The following is a 20,296-nucleotide window of genomic DNA, read 5'->3' as shown; positions in this document are numbered from 1 at the left end:
ATTTATTAGGCTCGGCTGTGTTAAATATGTGATGCTGTGGCTATTGATTTCCAGAGTTACAGTGAAATGCTGGAGGTGTCCCTTTGTCTACCACCATGCAAAGATCCTCAATAACAGAGATGAACCCCACTAAAACTTTTTTAACCTGAATACAGCTTGAATGAATCACATAAGTGCTAAAGCAACTGGAAACACAGGGTTGAAAGATGGAGATCTTTAAATGAAAAACACAGAGAGAGAATGGTTGAAATAGGGGGACGTGGGACGCTCTCTCTACCGAAGAGGAAGATACATAATAGCAACATAAAAGGGAGTAAAAGAGAAGTGCAGCTACATTGCTCTATTTTCAGGGCCTTAGTGTTCTTTCACTCACATGGCAGAGGGATTTGGACAGTGGAGGGCTGTGGATTTGGCCTCGGGGCAGAGTTGAGCTTTGGCATAGGCTGGAATGAAGGAGATATCTGTAGTGGTGGGGGGAGGAGGAGGAGGTATACAGGTGGCTGGAGGGGCTTGGTGGGCAAAACAGAAAAGTTGAGGTCGTATATGGCACACTAGGAGCGCAAACTGCTGCCTACAGAATCAAAAAGACGTTAAAGAGTCAACTGATTGTTTATCCCGCCAGTCAGACTGAGCCACACACGCCAGCACGTAATTTATTTTCACCGTTTCCAGGCAGGGGTGGACAGGGGGAGGTGGGGGTTTGTCTGGCATTGCTACAAAGACACCTCTGTCCAAAGGAAAGCAGCACCTTCGCACGTCTGCAGGTGGAAACTCATTATTGCTTCTCATCGCACATATGAAGGTTTTGGTTATAGGTTTATGACGTGCAAAACAAAATGCAGACTGACTGAGTTGCTGAATGTTTCTGAAGAAATTAAAGCTTTTCAGTCACTTGTTGCCATTTGACTTGGCTCCAGGTTGGTTGCATAACTTAGTGGTGTTCGGTAGGAGTTGTGCAATATTTCATTAGGAATGTGTAATAGGCTCTGTCTAAGAGGCCGGCTCACTGCAAGCTGCCCAATTCCATCATTTAATGAAACCAGTCACTGAGTGATGGGAAAACAGAAGAATATTTGTTCATTTCAATGGCTCTTTCTTTTTTTTTTTCTTCTGTAGAAAGGAGACTTTGTAGAGCCTTGAAGGTACAATGTCTAAATGAGATATAAAGACAGATGCCCCTTTAGTTCCTTTGTTATCCATGTAAGCATTTAAACCAGGACTCTACCTGATCTCTGTGGTTAAATTGCGTTGTTTGTTGGTTGTCTGCATAAATTGGTGAGATATTATTGTGATGAAAGTGAGCTGGTGTCTGGTCAGAACTGAGATTCACACAGTCATTAATACCAGCAAGACAAAGGGTCTAGTATCAGTCAGATGAGCTCCCTCTTATTCTACCTGCACTCACCAAGGACAGGCAAAAAGATTTCAAAGATTTAGCGGCATCCAGCAGTCTACGGTTACTTTGTTAGTTGGAAACATAGCAATGAAAATCGCACTCTACAATAATGTATGAGGCTAAAACTAGACAAATCAAACCTGCCCCCCCTCACACCCATTCCTCTGAGGCGGCAAATGTCCTGAATATCCTCACAACCCCACTTTCTCTCATTAAAGCTCTATTTCTGACCACACCTAACAGTGATGCCACATTGTCCTGGAGTTTGCCTGTACAGTACAGCAGCTGCATTTTGGGGAGTTAAATATTTATTTTTCTGTCATGTGTTACATTTCTCTTTAAATAAATCTGCCCATTTCTTGCAAAATTCTTCTTGCATGTATTTTTAGCTATTTCCTGCATATATGCAGCTTATGAGTACTATCTGTTTAAATTTCCAATTTGTCCAATAAAGTTTTTGCTTTATTCCATTCAACTTTGTTTGTAGAAATTAATCAAAAGAGTTTGGTCCACAACCCCAATGAACAAATCTGGAAGGATGAGCCAAGCTAAAACTGGAGAGAACATGGGACTTGTCAAAGACAGGCTGAACAAGCAAATGCTAGGCTGGCATGGTAAACATAAACTAGATGATCAGCTGTGATCTGAGAAGCCAGTGTAAGATGAGCATTTAATCTCCAAAAATAATCACAACTTTCTGGCAAAATCCAGTGTCTCTTTCATGCTTGGTGTAAGGCTTTAGAAAGCAGAGTAATTGTCCATGAATATAAAGATAAACGTGGATTTAAAAAAAAAAAAGGAATCCAACCTCTCATGGACCTCTTGAAGTGGTTGTGGTCAACATGGCTATGAGGGGAACCCTCTTTGTACTGCCTGTCCTCCAAAGGATGCAGACCCTGATGTGGGAGCACAGTAATGGCATTGGCCTTTCCAAGTTTGAGTCAGTGTGTGAAGATAACGGACCCGAAAGACATTTTCAGCAAAGACTGAAAGAAAGAAATAGGGACAAGAAAAAACAACAACAAAACCACTGTGAAACAAACAAAACTGCAAACATCCCTCCTCCTCTACCTGATTGCCAGAGAGAAAACTTGTCAGGTAAACTTTCAAATATAGAAACACAGAAGTGTCAGAACAGCTAAGTATTGTAAAATCACTTGGCCATCTGTCATATTAACAAAATTACTCCACAATGTTGATACACTGACAAGCCCAACAAATTGCTCACATTAGAAACCAAACGGACAATTTTCACTACATGGACCCATTCATACATAAATGTATTTACAAACAACATTTTTATGTCCTGTGATGCGTCACTTTAATTCACTGCTTAATATTTGATCTGTTATTTGTAAGTTGTTATGTAATAGCCTCCCTACAATGTGTTTGTGTGTTTGAATATCCCTGGGGATGTCTGTTTGTTTGTACCTCTAATTAAGCCTGATGTGTCACTTGCTCTGCTTGTGATGCTGCTCTCTGTTGGCCTGTTTGTAGATATTAGTTGAGCCCCTCTACATGTAGGTCTGCATCTATTTTTATTGGACTTTGCTGTTTATATTTGTTTTGTTTTTTACAACCTTGTCATCAAATTACTGTGTCGGCAGACACAGAGGAAAAACTTGCTGTAGATAGATCACACTTGCAGCCCAAGAACACCAAGAGCAAGTTGGGGACATGTTATACAGTACAAACTCACACATACTCACATGCACGCACACATGGGAGCCTCTTCAAACCAGCTCCAAAGACAGATTAAAAAGAGTGTGTAACCTTATCAACACACCAATCAGAGCATCTTCACATGACAATGAAACAAGAGCTGACAAAACCTGAGAGGCCCCCTGATTTGGGGCGTGCACTCTTAAAAGCAAAATGAAAAAGAAAAAAATATAGGGGATGAAAAATAAATCAATACATTTAAAAAAAAAAAAAAAAAAAAAAAAGCAAAGTGAAGCATCTGATCTCATAAATATTCCCAATTCTTTTCACCTACCAGGCACTCTGCCGGTAATAAGCTGATACCTTCAGAGGGGATTTCAGGGACAAGCAACACTGTAAAAGGTGAAATATTCCATTGATCAAGAGCAGGTATCCTACCAGTCACCACCGCATTTGACCCCTCACTCACTGTCCCTGTCCCCCCCTCCGTAATATACCATCACACCATTAGGACATAGTGCTCGCATGAAAAGCTATAGAGCCTACACCTGAGAATGCCGCACTGCTTGGCAGGTCAATATATCCTCAGTTATGTTGCTTTGTGACGGTGATGAGGGATGCGACCGCTCCATCTACTGTCCTGTTACTGACACTACAGCTTAAGATGCTCTACCCTGTAAATCATTGTGATACGTTACTGATTCGTTTGATCCCTTCTCCTCCGACCAGACACCAGATATATCCTGAGCCTGGTGCTGTGTGAGATTTGTGTGTCCTAAAGTAAACTTTTTTCTTGCTACTGTCGCCAAGTGCTTGCTCTTGATGGAAAATGATTGGTTCCCTGTAAATAACTTTTTCTAAAGATGGTCTCATGCTCTATTTGGAAAGTGTATTGAGATAACCTCTGTTGTGAAGCATTTTATAGATCCCTAGTGTTTGATATTTTCTTTTATATGATGGATGCACTTGATGGATAAAATTTGTTTTTGGAATGTAATTTTATTTTGATTATATATATTTTTTAAAACTAGGCTTATTTAAGTAAGATCCTGCTTATTGCTCGAGGAAGGTTTCTTCAACCAATACTCTAGTCTTTGCTACACAGTTACACACAGGAAAGCAACGTGCCCCAAAACGGGGCACTGAGCAGAACAGGCGAACAGAAAGCGGATTTGCTCCACAGCTGTAGCGTTATTATTGCAGAATCACACACCCAGGAACCAATATCCATCTGGAATGTGTTAGGACAACACCATGGATGATGGGATCATCCCCCAGAAATTACAGAGAGAAAAAAGCAAGAGAAGAAATGTCGCAAAAGAAACCAAGTATTCAACAAAAAGTTTGTGCATTTGGAGTCAGTGTGAATACTGTGCATTTAACTGTTCTAAAGCTATCACAGATGTGGGACTGAAATAAATCTGTCAGGTATGAATGGGCTACTGTGGTCTTGTGAACATAGGCTATCTGGAAACTTCTGTGTAAAGCAAATCTTTTTCTAGTCTTTTGTGGCCATATAGTCTTTCTGTGAGTACTCTGGTGAGAAACTGATATGAAATGGATGCCAACGCCATATAGTTTCTGTTTTTCTTCTTTGAGCATTTTGGACAACAATTTTCACCAGAATTATAGTGAGTGATAAACATTACAGTTCTACATAAAATCCAGTAGATGGCAGCCTTTTGTTACATTTGGCTCTTTAAAAAAAAAAAAAGGCTCATCCCATGACCACTGGTGAGAGCCTACCTAATGGGGTTGAAATGAAGACTTAGCTGCTCATTTAGGATGAAGGCAAATTTAAAACCTGTCACTGCTGAGTGACATTGAATAGATAGATAAATTACTATTAACAGAAAGGCAGCATGCAAACTTATATAGCATAAGGACAGAGTGAAAAGTTGAAGTCAGGTGAGACTCCAGGTAATGTAATGGAGTGAAAGACATTCTTAAAATGAAATTTGGAGATGAGAAAGAAGAGGTAGACAGGGGTGACAACAGGGGGTGAGTGTTTCTTTGAGTGACTGTATATACGTGTGGGTGACAGAAGTAATGCGGGGTGGGGTGTTGAAGATGTAGCAGGTGGAAGACATGGTGGAGGCAGAGACAGAGGACGTGGCAGTAGGGCAGTGATTTAATTAGCACCCTCTACCCCCTCCAGCCCTTCACTCATAGCATCAATAATGCATGCCCCCTTGTTTCCACTGCCATAATTAATCCTCTCTCACTATAATTAAAAGCCAAAAATCCCACAAGATGGTTCAGCTTGGCCAGGCACGGGTTGGGTTGGCACAGGAACTGATGAAAAACTCCGGAGCATCAAACATACTCTGTGGGCTGACAGATCGACAGGCAGACAGACAGACAGACACGTTGACAGAGAGATCAATAGTCAACCCAACTCCAACACAAGCCGAGCGAATGAGGCATGAAGGCAAGCCATAATGGAGGGAGAATGTGACATGCAGGCAATTTGACAGACTGATGACAAGAACCGCTTCTTGAAAATATGCTTTCACGTGCCGTGTTTATGAATGAGTGAGAAAGTGAGGGAAGAGAACGAAGCAAACACCAGTAAACCGACCCCCAGAAAAGGAAGATGGGTGTACAAGTGCACATGCACACACGTGTACACATGCATGCATGCGCGCGCACACACACACACACACACATACTTACGCAGGCATCCTGCTCCCAGATGAGGCTCGTCTCCACTGCAGCCAAGCCAGACGAGAGGGAGAGGTGGAGCTTTCTGATGCTGCAATTAGGACCTCGCTGTCTGGGCGAACAAACAAGAATGAATATTTCAGTCCGGAGATCTCCATGGGTACCTATGGTGGGGGCCTGGCACACCTACACACACACACACACACACACACACAGAAAGATACACAGTTTATCATGGCTGCCAGAATTATTCACCTCCCAATCACAGATGCCACAATTATCACATCAGTATCACTGCGTAAACGATGCCAACTGTTATGCTCATTGAACTATTATACAAGGTTTACAATATCAGTATAAATATGCATCAGCAGGCACAGTCATAGTACGACATGTGTGGAAGCTCAGTTTCTCTTTTATGAAAATTGGTGCAATGAGTATCCATGGTTCGCCACATGCCAGGGAACAACACGACTGGTGGACCAGAGGTCATGTCTCATCTGCAACCTCATTTTTCTCCTCTCAGTATTCTTTTCTCATTTCCTCCTTCAGATTTAAAGCGCTCACCTTAGTCAGTCACCTCTTTGGGACCCTTCAGTGTTTTTAAATGGTGCTTTACTTCAGAGGCTCCAGTGTGTGCGGGCTCCTGCACAGCACATACTCTCCCAGTCACATTCAGGACTCAGTACAGTAGGAGGACTCCCTCTGGTGTGGGTTCATTGTAGATGCTCCATGCAGCCCTCCTCCTGCCCCACCATCCTCTGCCCCATCTCCACTTGATTTATCGCTCTAAAATACCACTGCACTAATTAGTCAAGTAATTAATTAATAGGCATTTGCATTTGTGCATATGCAATTAGGGGGCTGGAGAGAGGAGAGTGCAGATGGGGTCCGGCAGTCTGGTGGGGGTGGGTGGGTCTGTGCGTGTGTGTGTGTGTGTGTGTGTGTGTGTGTGCGCGCTGTATTTCATATGTGTGCCAGCAGAAGTTTGCACTTCTTCCAGAAAGACAAGTATAGTGCAGGTCATCACCTCACATGTCTGACAGTGAGGAAAGGAGAAAGGGAGGGGGAAGATGACAAAGGTGTGGGGGTGTGGCTAGATGACTTTGAAAGGCTATTGGGTGTCATTTTACCATAGAGAAAAAGAATGATGAAAATTTTGATATCTTAAAGGGGAAGGGATTCAATTTAGCATTTTGATTACATGAATTTAGCCTTCGATAAAGCCCAGCAGGTGGCCGTTACTTAAGGCTAATCCACATACAAACAGGATGTAAAGTCATTCTGAAATATCATAATTCCAAACAAGCTCTCCTTCGGCGCTTCAATATCAGATGTAAGCCTCCCTCATTGGAGCTGCCTTGAGCCCAGTGCTGGCTAAAGCCATACTGTTGACATTTAGCATTTGTTTTGGCAAGGTGACCTGAAGGTTGTTTGGGACTTGTTGAGAAGCATCAACCCCCCATGGCCATAGTCCTCACATCCCCACCCCCCTTCTCAGTGCAGCTGAGGTAGGATAGGGCACTGATTTGGCTAGCAGTGAGGCTTAATGCCCCTCTACTGTCCCTCCACACAAATACACACACACAGACACACACAAACACACACGCACAGGCACATAAACAAACACCGCTACAATCACCTCACTACGGTTTGGGGTAGTGCCAGGTTACCATCCCCTCCTCCCATAAGGGATGGGACACATTAGTGAATGTGCAGCCTCACGGCTCCCTGGCCACAGCTGCCACACTACTGTTGACCCCAGGGATGACCCCGCCACCCCCGAAAAGCTCCCTCAGTCGTGGCTACAGAGGAGACGTAGGGGTGATTCACGTCCAAGGACATGATGAGCTTCTATCAGCTATTTCTCAGCTCTCAGGTCCCTGTTCCCTCAGCCCGATGGATGTCTTTGTGCCAAGTTGGATCTGGTGGTCATCGAGCTCATTTCTCCCACATTAACTCCACTAATGTCTGCTAAATAGAGAGATCTCTGAGCTGGGATGGACACAATGCAGTGAAACGGGGTGTGAGCGAGACGGCTGGTGGTAAGGAATTCTTGCATATATGCCACTGATGTGTCAACATGCGTTCTCCTGCATCTTAGGCAGCTCTGCCAGCTCGTACCAGCACCAATTCCCTGTCATCTAAAGTCATACCCCTCCTTCCTCCTCATTTTTCATACATCCCTAGTGGGCCTGCACACCTGGGTCTCACTTGCTCTCTCTCTCTCTCGCTCTCTCTCATTTTCTGTGTCTCTGTATGTCTCTTTCCCCCTCTCACCCTCTCTCTCTTAACCAGCAGGCGCCCCTCACTCAGCACTGCACGGTGCAGAAACCAGCATCAGCTTCGGCATTTCTCACACGTTGAGACACAGCAACCAGTAAACATTTGATCTTCACACTTAACCACATTGCTTTGATGCACAAACAACACACACACACACACACACCAAGCATGCAGCAAAGGCTGTGCAATATTATATCTTATAATGTGACTCATTTGTGGTGTTGGCAAGGGGGTCATCTACACCCGATGTGGTGCCCACAAGAGTCAGAACAGATCACAATTGGTTTTGCTTGTCGTTGCTCTGAATACATGGAAGCATAATTTGATCCAATTAGGTAAATAAATAAACAATATGCCTTCTGTTCCATGGCCTTAATGCACTTATAATGCGTCCCCATCCCCCTACCCCCATGCTGCTTCTGAACCAGAAACAGGATGGAGGGTAAACCTCACAACAAAAACCAGTTTACCCGCCTTTCATTTGCCAGAAAGTTAATTAATGCAATTTCCTAATAGGTTTTATTTAATATTATTATATTATCTTCTTGAGGTGATAACGTGTATATGAGAATTGAGTCTTTGACAGAAGATAATTGATGGCTTGCTAAAGTAGATGCGTTTTTTTTTTTTCTTTTCTTGCAGCCCTTGTGTAGCTGAAGGTCATAGTTTATCGAATGTATCACTTAATAAAACGACAGTGTTTTACAGCTTAGCCTGACTCGGAGGTGTGATCACCACAACGTTGGCGCTAAGAGTCAGACTGACTAAGTCATACGTCGACCTCACCGCACTCCATCGCGTGTTTGCCTCCTATGGTGCCACTATAACGGTGAGTGCTGGCATATCTGCACAGCTGCCCTGTAAATGGCTTTAAACACCGATTGGTGAGTTTGGCAGGTGATGAAGAGAAGTCACAGGTCTGACGATAATATATATATATATATATATATATATATATATATATAATAAATCAAAACCAAAATGTGTCTGCACGTCTTGAGGCAGCAGCTCAGGTCAACGATGATGAGTTTTGTTGTTCCACCATTTTATTTTCTCCCTCTCTCTTCTGTTTTTCCTCCCTTTTTTTTCTGGCTGTGCGAACGCTAGCGCGGTGACAGATGGCGGGGCCCTCCTCCTCCTCCTCCTCCTCTCTCTCTCTCTCTCTCTCTCTCTCTCTGTCTCTCTTCCCCCCCGGGAGGCCAAATCTCTCCGAATGCGGGCGCATGTCAATCACCGGGCTCTCATGTGATGGCTCTTGCCGGTGACGTGCCAGCCATATGGGCGCTGGCATCACAGCCTTAGCTGGTATGTAACCCCGTCCCCGGTAGCTCACGGTTGCCACACGCGCACTCACTCACTCACTCACACATACATGTACACACACATGCATACACACGCTCACTTAACTCCCTCACACACATACACACCGACAAGCCGAGACGTACGTTCGCTCTCTCCAGCTCCGTTTATTCGAGTGTGCGCGCGCCGGACGAGTAGCACCCGCGAAACGAGCCGCGCGCTGCCCACACCTGTGCGCTGTTCAGGAGCGTCGCTTCGCTCGTGCGGTCTCCTTTGAAGATGGTCTGAAACTCACGCACGGTTTTTTTTTTTTTTTGTCCCCTCTCTCTTCCTGTCCCCCTGTGAAGAGCTCGAGCTGAGGTAAGTTGGAACATAAACAACACTTCCTTTGGAGAAAAGAGAAATACAAATTTTATGCAAAATGGAGAAGATTATTTAATAAAGATGGACAGATTTATATGAATACAACATGCTTTGTGTGGTTCTGATGTACTTTATTGAGACGGTGTGCTGAATTCAAATACTTTTATTATTAATAGGGATCGATGTGGAGTGTATAGATATGCTGATGATAATGTTTTGGTACGCTCGTATCGATCATCAACGTAGAGTCTCCACAGCTTCTGTTCAACTGACGGCACGTTATGAAGCCATAAATGGATATAACAGCGTTTCCAGCCATTGTCAGTTTATGGGATTTCTGTATGGGCGCGCTTGGACAAATAGCTCATCGGTCCCCCTCACTCACTCTCTCTCTCTCTCTCCCCCTCATCATCATCATCTTCTCTCTCTCTCTCTCTCTCCGTTTCTCTCTTTCTGCTTGCCCTTCAACTTTTGACATCCAAATCTACCTGGATTATAAAAGCTAAGATCAAATACTAGGCTCGAGTTAAAAGACAAGCGTCTCCGGCCCCAGATCTCACTCCTGTGCGGGAAACATTCACGGGAAGCAAGTCCTGAAGACTGGAGGAGCAGCGGCAGCAGCGCGGGCTGTAAATAGATCATATCGGACACTAATTTGATTTAGAGATTCCTGCGTCTGGACCTTGAATCAGAGAGACAAAAGACGATGAATGTGCAAGATAAGATTTTATGTTGAAGATTTTCGCCCGGGCACCGTCGCCTCAGCGAAGGACGTCCTCGGTCTTAATGGGAGATTTATTGATGATTTTGTCGAATGATTTGCATGTTCAATCTCGGAGCAAATGAAAGGGTGGGACAACGCCATTGACTGTGACAGGCGGTGTGCAGCAATGATTTATCTCTGTTTGTCCAGTTTCATCTCCAGCTCTCTGCCTCCACACTAATACTGTTGAGAGCGCAGTCTTTTGCTGTGACAGCGGAGTAGATGCGGTGATTTGCAAGATTTGAGTTGTGTGTGTTTTTATTTTGTGTGTGTGTGTGTGTGTTTTGGTTTTTATTTAACGAGGGGCTAGAGGGATACAAGCGATTTCCATCTGTAAGGAATTATTGCTCACTTAAGAGAAAAAAATGGTTCTTAGAAATCATGCAGTCGTGCATACTGAATTACGTGTGAAATCTGTTTTGTGTAGTCTACACGCTCTGTTAATTAAACGTTGTTGTTTTTTTCCCCCCATCTCTCTCTACTAATTGAGCAAACCTCCTGAGCCTGAGATTTCAAAACTAGATTTTGCCCCTGGCACAGCCCCCGAGATAATTAACCAACCATCACAGCCTTTACCTTAACCATGGCTGCAAGTGTAACAGTGGATGCTACGGAGGAGGCCAGTGGAGGCTTATTGAAGTTGCCAGAGATCACCTCGTCTCTCTGTAGCCTCCCCTTCCCTCTCTGCATTGACTGATTAATTGGTAGGCTGACCAATTTTTCAGATGTAACAATTAGCATATTTGTGTACTGGTTAACTGTTGATTGGTAACTGGCTAATAGTAGATTCTCTGTGGGCCATTATAACTGAACTCACGGTGATATTTTGGAGTTTTTTTTTTTATAAATATTTTACAACTATTTTAACCTTAAAACAGATTAATATTATAATTGAAATATTCTTCCAAATATATATATATATATATAAATCGACATTTTTTTGAAGGTGTAAATTATAATTCTGATGCTTAATTTCCTCTTGGTGCTGAGAGGCCATGATATCAGAATCGCCATGAAAGTCCTTTTACAGCTGGAGTTGGGCTGAGTCTATAAGCCTTAATTTAATCATTAGTCTGACTTTAAACGGGTCTACAGCCTATCAATTAAATAAAAATCCCTTTTTGTCTCCTCTGAGGAGAGAGGTGTACGGTGTGGATGAATAGTGCTGGAATGCAGCCAGGAGTCTTATATGGGCATCAGGAGGAGTGAAAGTGGGGGCCCCCATGGGACCTGTAATGTGGCCCCTGCCGCTGGGACCCGCTGCGAGAGGACGCGACAGGGCACACGGTTGACAGCAGGGAATTAAATGGGGATCCGTCTGGCTGTAACCCAGCGTGAAGCTTTAGGGGATCATTTCTCTCTGCTCTGGTTTTTTTTTTTCCTTAAATCTTTATCTTTATTATAATTTCCAACAATTTTACTCGTTCTGTTCTTTAAACCAAAAATGATGAGTGAAACGTATATTTAAAATGATTGTGGTAATAATGCTAGTGAATGACTTTAATAAGGATGAAACGTGTTCGGTGAAGCTAAATAGTTATCTTCATGATGACCTGAGTAAAAGCCAGTTCAACCTCCAACGTTTTTTTTTCTGCTGTGAACTCGTTATAATAAAAAAAAAAAAAAATCGTCGTTTTATTTTCGTCTCTGAGCTTGTGAGGCCTGATTTTCGATTTATGTGGGTTTTTTTTTTCTCCCCTCCTCCTTCCAGAGCCACAATGTTGACGAGGCTTTTCAGTGACCCCTCGCTGCTTCCCGACGTGCAGAAATACTCCGGCTGGGCCGAGGACAGCGACAGCGACGACAGCAAGATCAAAGAGGAGGATCACGACACCCAGGACGACATGGACGCCTCCGAGCTGAGAGGAGGCAGCCGGACGCATTCGGAACATGCCGGGGAAGACGATGAGGACGACGAGGTGGAGGAAGAGGACGACGGAGAGGACACCGAGGGGGACAGACCCAAGAAAAGGGGCCCCAAGAAGCGCAAGATGACACAGGCCCGGATCGAGCGCTCCAAAATGCGACGGATAAAGGCAAACGCCAGAGAGCGGACCCGCATGCACGACCTGAACTCTGCGCTGGACAATCTGCGGAAAGTGGTGCCCTGCTACTCCAAAACGCAAAAACTGTCCAAAATCGAGACGCTGCGTTTGGCCAAAAACTATATCTGGGCCCTGTCGGAGATATTGCGCTCTGGGAAAAGGCCCGACCTTGTGTCCTACGTCCAGACCCTCTGCAAAGGACTCTCCCAGCCCACGACCAACCTAGTGGCGGGGTGCCTGCAGCTGAACTCCCGGAACTTCCTGACTGAGCAGCAGTGTCAGGACGGGGGCAGGTACGGATCCGGCTCTTTCTCCATGCACTCATACCCCTACCAGTGCGCACGTCTATCCAGCCCCCACTGCCAGCCGGGCTCGAACTCGCATCCGCTGAGGACGCACGGCTACTGCTCGGCTTACGACTCTCTGTACGGTGGGAGCGGATCCCCGGAGTACAACAGCCCCGAGTATGAGGGGCCCCTCAGCCCGCCCCTGTGCATCAATGGCAACTTTTCCCTGAAGCACCAAGGCTCCGCGTCCCCCGACAACGAGAAGGGGTACCACTACTCTATGCATTACTCCGGCCTGCCTGGCTCCAGATCCAGCGGGGCCCACAACCTGGTGTTTGGTTCTTCAGGGGCCCGGAGCGGCATTCACTCTGAAAACGTCCTGCCTTACCACGACATGCACTTACACCACGAACGGGCCCCCGTGTATGACGAATTGAACGCGTTTTTTCACAATTAAAGAGAAAAAGCCTGTTGTGCGTCCCCTTGCAATCAACAATCTATCCACGGCACACTTTTTATGACAAGCTTACCCGCCAGGATTTAGGCATTCTGGAGAGATGTTCACTCGTTGTCACTGGTGTTTTTCCTTTAATTGATTCTGTATTGAATTTGCTATAGTCAGGGATGTAGTGGAGGGAGATCCACCTAACCCACAATCATATTTTGCGCAATAGAATTTTACTAGCTCCTTTTTTTCTAGGCTGATATAAATCTCTAAGAAAAAATTTGATATTAAACAAGTCATATCAAGAACAGAGGATAAGGGAATTTCAAATTATGTAATGCTTTTGAAACGTGATTTGTGTTCGTATTGGTGCTTGGTTGCATTTTGATGACTGGAAGTCAAAGTTTACCAACTTATTTATGTCCCACTACATCACTGGCTACAGCTACACACCCTGACATTGGCGGTGATTTTCTAATGTCAAATCATTAGAAATAAATCGATGAACAAGCTAATGCAAATCACATTTACTCGCCTGTACGTGCCAGATATTATGGGTGTTTTTTTTTTTTTGTTTTTTTTTTCTCTTTGGGAAATGGTGAAATCGAAAGAGGAAGTTCGGAGCAGGGGTGAATGCTGAGCCGACAGAGATGTGCTCATTGTTGGGTAGTTTCAAGAAGAATCAGCTCTCCAGCAAATCAATCCAATCGTTTCGCATCTATGCAAAACCCAACGAGACCACAGAGCGAGGCAGCGAGGCCCAGGATGACACTGTATGTTTCATCAGCACTGTTGTTCCACGCATGGGTGCGCACGCGCGCACACACGCACACGCACACACACACTTCAACATGAATTAACACTCAACAAATTTGACAATGGCTGGGCTGGCCAAAATGTTTGAACTTCTTCTTGTTAAAAAAAAAAAAAAAATCTAAATACAATGAAATTTAAAAAATGCTCATCTTCATTTTTTTTATTCTTATTTATTCATATTAAGATTGTTTTCTTCTATTTGAGCCATTGGACTGTATTTTCATTTCAAAGTAAATTTGGATTCAATACTTTGATTTTGTTTTGCAATTTACTGTTGAATAATTTATTATTATTATTATTATTATTATTATTATCATTATTATTATTATTATTATTGCACGTATTTATTGTGTTGTTTTTGTAATTAATGTTAATAGTCCATGGAAATGAAGGAGTCCCATGTGATGCTGATCTTTTTTTCCATAAAATTCAAGTCTTTCAACTTTGTATTCAACCAACTGTGTGGTAAAATAAAATGACAATAAATGAGACTGTGCAACTTGATTTTTTTTTACACTGATTGAAGAGCCACTAAACCTGTGAGTATTATTAATTAATTCACTTTCCAAAATCTGTGTCCCTTCACACTCGGTGAAATTTCGATAACACCTCTTTTTGTTGAAGTTAGTGTTAATATGTCTCAGATTGTATACTTATATAATAAGGTGCATCTTAAAAGCTCTGAGGTGAACATTAGTCTGCACCACTGTGTTACTGGATGATATGAGGCTGACCAGGCCTGGTGCCACAACCTGCAGGAGTCCCTCACAGAGCCTCGGGGCCTTTATCTCATAAAATGGGGCAGCGGGGAGAGGACAGTGCTGCCATTCCTCTCGATACAGTGAAACGGTGCCAACGCGTCATTTTTTGCTTGGCATCCAACTCAAAGTTACAAAACAAGCCTTTTAAAAATGGATGCAACATTTTTAACTGCAGACCTCAGAACGAAAACAGATTGGGTGCAAAGGCTTCCACGGCAGACTGAGAAGAGTCAGTACATCCTGGTGAACACATACAAATAATAGACAGCGCATGTAACCACGCCAAGGATTGCTTCCAAGGTCATCCGGGTATTTACGAAGGCCTGCTTCAGATTTTCTACCTTTAAGACACGACGTTCGGTTTCAGCACCGCGGAGAGCTCCGGCAGCTGCTGCTCAACCCGACTCCAAAATCAGCAAAAAATAAATAATCCGATTACACTGTTGACACTGTAACACAACTGCAACACACGGTGGACACACAGTGTCACTCTCACCACAAAGCGTCAGGAGTTGGACAACACATTTCAGGAGTTACTTACAGGTTTTATTCCAATAGACACGCGTCCTGCAGCTCTGCTGGTTTCACGCCAAATTCAGACCAAGAGAAACGGCCGAGCCTAAAAAACAGAACGGAACAACACAATAAGACAGACAAAATAATAAAAGAGTGACACACCTTCAGAGTTTTATCGGAGTTTTTTTTTATATGTTCGTGATGTGATTATTCATTCAGTGATATGCTAACTTGTTGAAAAATGCCCCGTAACGCTAGACTCACCTATTTTTTTCCGCCTGGGCAATATTCAAATATTTGCTTAAAAAAAGTCTTTAAATTACTTTACATGAGCCCATAACACATTAAACTTCGTAAATTATAAAGTGGACATCGCGTGCCCATTTTCATAGTTTCCCTTCTTGTAACTTTCAACACACATTTCATATTAACACATTTGAAAATGGATTCATGTTCATGGATTATAAAATTAATAGATCTGCTCAAATCTGTTCAACTATCTCTTTTTGTGAATCTATTTTATTACATCACAAGAACATTAGCTCACCACACAGGAAAAAAAATATTTCTTTAATAATGGAATATCAAATATTAACCTTTTAAAAATAGTTTGTGCGCGCACACACACACACACACATATATATGTATATATAGACACACACACACAGAGCAAGGGGCAGCCGTTGCCACCCGGGCTGGGTTTGGAGCGATGCCCCGGGACCCATATGTTCCCTAAAATGTCCTGGGTGCTCTCTGCTGCTGCACGGACACACGCGCGCGCGCTTTGGGTGGCGAGTGAGGGTGACCGACATTATTTGGGCCATAATATCAATATCATTACCTGAAATAGCTGTATTCAGATTATTTTCCATCTAATTTAAAATTAAAACTGCGTGGGCATCAGCTGAGGTTTTCGGCTCTGGAAGGTTTAATATTGATCTTTTGAGGCTATTAATTAAATAATGATTAAAAAAAGATACAGGAATGGAATTAAAAACCCACAAGAGTGACATCCATTTCATTCCTGGATCAACCGGTCAAACTATTTGCCAAAAATCTCCTGTCACTCATTAATAATTTCGTCATCTTGTCTGAAAGAGGTAAATCCTTTAGAAAGTTTGGATGATAAAGAAAGAATCTATTTCCTATCTATATATGTCATAATTTTTTTTTTTCAACACAGCGTCAAAGTAAGTAACAGGCAAATTTTACCCAACAGATCAATAACCTATTAAACGGTAATTAATTTATTAAAGAATATTTAATTACATAAAATCTAACATGAAAGTAATTTATTGGAACGAAAAAAGTTATAAATTGTCAATTATCTCACAAAACAATAAATATATACTTAGTACATGAATGAAAAAGAAAACTAATTTTAATGACAAAATGCATAATTTGAAGAGTATAAAACTTCAGCTGCATCCGTTTTTGTTCTGCACAGTTAACCAATAGATTGTAATGTAAAAATATTGTATATATATTTATATATGGATAACTTAATTTTAGATAGATTTAGGAAATAGAGATACTGTGTGGATTTCTTTTTTTTTTTTTTTTTTTTGTAATTCTTGATCAGGTTTATTAGAAGTGATTCTTTCTGTGGTGTTTGTTTTATTTTGGGGTCCAATCCTTCAGGTTCAATCTAAAACCACCACTTTATACAACATGTTCCATTTGGCCGGTGCTTCTACCTGCGAGTGCATTCATTTAGTCTGAGTTCCTGGTGAAAGTCCAACCTGCAGCCCTGCAGTGTTGGCTGAAGTTGTAGGCTTCAAACCACCAAAGAAACCCCGAGGCCCACTCTGCTGTTGTGTTGTGTTACGTTACACTTTTGTGTTAAATTTTTTTAGGCCTCTACGTTCTTTCTGGCCTCATCAGCAAAAAAAAAAAAAGGGGGGGGGAGTTGCATGCATTTCTGGAAGAGCCAATCCAAAAGTAAAGCCAGCCAGCAATGGGAGAGGGCATCTATCAAAATACTCCCCGATCCCCTCACACTTCCACCACCACCACCACCACCACCTCCTCCTCCTCCTCCTCCTCTTCCTCCACAGTCCGGAGAGAGCAAAAGAGAGGGAGGCTGGCAGGCTGGCGGAGGAGAGCCGTGCCAAGTCCCTTAATGTTCCCCAGCAGCAGCACCAGGAGCTCCGGAGAGGACAACCCAGTGTGTGCGCCAGTGTGCCAGTTCACCGGGCCAAAGTGGCACTGCTGGGAGGAGTCGATGTTTCTTTCCTAATTTTTGCAGCATCTGTTCATTATCCAGGACGTTTAAAAACGAGAGCGCTCATCCTGAGTAACCCTTCGCAACACACACACCCACACACACACACACACACACACACAAACACACACACAAACACACGTATACAGCAGTAAGGCGTTTTTGGGAAGAGTTGGCCAATGAATATGCATATTTCCCCCTGACGTTATGTTGTACATGAGCTCATGCATTGGAAGAAGGTTGTGCTGCAGCCTCAGAATTAAACATGTGGTTGTTAACAGTCCTTAGATGTGCTAACCTTGTAACATTACAAATTAATAGCGTTCACACAGATACACACACACAAAATTAGCACATACAAGAAAAGAAGTTTAAATAAAATCCACTTGTTAATTAGTTTTTATAGTAGTTAATAGTTTTAATGGAATAAAAAACTAATTGGTTAATTGAACAAATCCAGTTACCACTGTTTGAATTGTTATCACAAAGTGAAACATAACAGATTAGTGTGTGTGTGTGTGTGTGTGTGGCATGCCTTTACAATTAACCAGTAATTTGATTTTAACGCGGTTTCACATCTCTGCTTATTCAAACACAAACAAGACAATAATTGAAGTCACCCAAAATGACGTAACTATTTGATGCTAATGTTAGAGATTACACATCGCTCAAAATCTATTCACAGGTGTTTTCTTAATCACGACAAAGACGATTTTACTAATTTCTTTGAAACTTTTACTTAACTGAGTTTATTAGTAAATTAATCATTTACTTTGCACTAATTTTGCATAAAATTAATTAAGTGGCGTTTACTATTCGTTATGGCCAGAAAAAAAAGGAAAGAAAACTTCCAATGACACTTTGTGCTGCACTCAAGTGAGTGAATGAATCTCGCTGTTTAAATTATCATGTTCATGCCCACTCTTTTTCTCACTCAACTTGGTAAGGAAAAAAAAAAATCAGGAGTGTTTGTCCGACATAACAGTCAATAGTGCGATTATCAAAATGTCACAAGTACTCTGGTGTGAACTCCAATTAACGTCTAGCTCAAATAATACGATTTTTTTTTCTTCAAAATGCATGTGAGATGATGATATGGATATAAGATATGTGCGAAGTAAAAGCATTAAAGATTCAATGCAAAGAAGGTCGGGGGGAGTATTAATTCTGTCAGTGATTAAAAACAAAAGCATGCGCAAAAAAAAAAATAAATAAAAAAAAAAATATATATATATATAACAACACAGAGACACACACATTCTGATCACACCTGCATCTGAATAATCTGTCTAAAGGACATAAACACAACACTCGGTGCATTGTGAAGTTATCTGGCACTTGCACCAAAATGTTCCACATGTGCGCAGAGGAAACAATCGCACAGACTTCGGCCAACCTCTTTGCCAGACACTGTATTGCCAGTGCGCCCCCCCCCCCTCACCCCCTCTACCCCTCCACTGCCAGACAAGGGAAGCGGGCCTGTCACTGGCAAGTCCATTCAGAGGAAATTCCACAACATCTGTTTGTTATCACACAATGGGGCAGGGGCAGTGGGGCAGAAGACGAGGCAGAAGCTAAACTGAGAGTGTGCTATACTGCTGGAGGTCCTGCCAAGGGAGAAATGAGGGCTCCAGGAGGAGGAGGAAGTGGGGAGCTGGGGGCTGAAAGAGGCTGGGAGTGGGTGGTGTTGGTAGTGTGGGGGGGGGCAGAGGTGGAGATCAGGTTCAGCGCCAGGTAGGTTTCAGGCCTTTGGCAGGTGGCCAGATAGGCTTTTGCCTGAGTTTGGGTGGTGCCAGATGTTGGTGGGGGTTGAGGGGGGTTGTTCTGACAACACAGTGTGAGCAGAAAGTCTCGCTGACCTGTCCGACAGCTCTCCCTCACCCTGTGCTGAGCTGTGCTCTGGACTCTGGAGGGTCCGGTGGGGTGGGGCTGGCCCCTGTTAAGGAGGTTAAGTAGGAGCACGCACTGGGACACAACTGGATCAGATGTGGGGGTGGTGAGGATGGGGATGGAGATTGGAGAGGAGGGGGGTCGTTCGTTGCTGGTCTGCACAGATGGCATGGGCGCGTGCGTGTGTGCGTGCGCGTGTGTTATGATAGGGTTGGATGATGCCCTGGTCACATGGGCAGCAGTAATTGGCCTCCATATTGACCAGTTTGCAGTGCTGGGGGGCGGGCAGTCTCCCAGCTGGACCTGTCAGATGGCATTGCATCCACCTCACTGATCACCCCCCGGACGACCTCCGCACCTCTCTCCCCTCTTCTTCAGCCCTTCATCTCGCCTTCTCTCCTTCACCTTTAATCTCCCCTTGCCCGTCTCCTCTACCATCACCTGGATGACCTGCTCTGTCCATCTACTTCCCACAGCTCCTCCGCACTTAAAGCAAAGGCCTTAGAGCGGGAGCCTCACTCATCAGCTCCATGTCTTCCAGAATAAGGTGTTTGGTAAAGAATGAGAATACTCAAATCCTTTTCTTTCTTTCTTTCTTTTTTTGATAAACTAGCTGAACCTTGAACTATAATGTATTTATAGTCAAAAGTCCTTGAAACAAGCTCTTCCTAACACGTCCTGATGATGTGTTAATTGAGACTTGTAGGGAGCAATGGACATTTTTTGCTGCTAAAAATTGAGACTTCAAAAAGGACAAAAAAGAGATCTGGGCGGCTTAAGTCATTTACATTTGGTGAAACAAAGTCATAAGATCATCTTGAGTAAAAAGACAAAAAAACTAAACAAAGGACTGTTTAAAAAATACCAATGTATAGGCAA

General features: G+C 43.2%; 1 protein-coding gene and 1 long non-coding RNA gene across 2 annotated transcripts; one reads left to right on the top strand and one right to left on the bottom strand.

Annotated features, from left to right (window-relative positions):
- Window positions 1-2,101: 2,101 nt before the first annotated feature.
- On the bottom strand, window positions 2,102-15,358 carry LOC115047773 (uncharacterized). The gene is made up of 3 exons (XR_003841026.1): window positions 15,329-15,358; window positions 5,735-5,908; window positions 2,102-2,382 (listed from the first exon to the last, which is right to left on the bottom strand). It is a non-coding gene; the product is annotated as an uncharacterized LOC115047773 (long non-coding RNA).
- LOC115047771 (neurogenic differentiation factor 2-like) lies at window positions 9,414-13,222 on the top strand. The gene is made up of 2 exons (XM_029508917.1): window positions 9,414-9,426; window positions 12,138-13,222. The coding sequence occupies exon 2, from the start codon at window positions 12,152-12,154 to the stop codon at window positions 13,220-13,222; it is 1,071 nt and encodes a 356-aa protein (XP_029364777.1). The 5' UTR covers window positions 9,414-9,426; window positions 12,138-12,151.
- Window positions 15,359-20,296: the final 4,938 nt, after the last annotated feature.

This window comes from Echeneis naucrates, chromosome 8, assembly GCF_900963305.1.
Source record: "Echeneis naucrates chromosome 8, fEcheNa1.1, whole genome shotgun sequence".
Taxonomy (NCBI): domain Eukaryota; kingdom Metazoa; phylum Chordata; class Actinopteri; order Carangiformes; family Echeneidae; genus Echeneis; species Echeneis naucrates.
Note: the sequence above shows the minus strand (reverse complement) of the source record. Positions and strands in the feature narration are given on the sequence as shown.

Excerpts from the sequence above, each read along its gene's own strand:
- LOC115047771 (XM_029508917.1), top strand. The coding sequence starts at position 12,152 with ATGTTGACGAGGCTTTTCAGTGACCCCTCGCTGCTTCCCGACGTGCAG.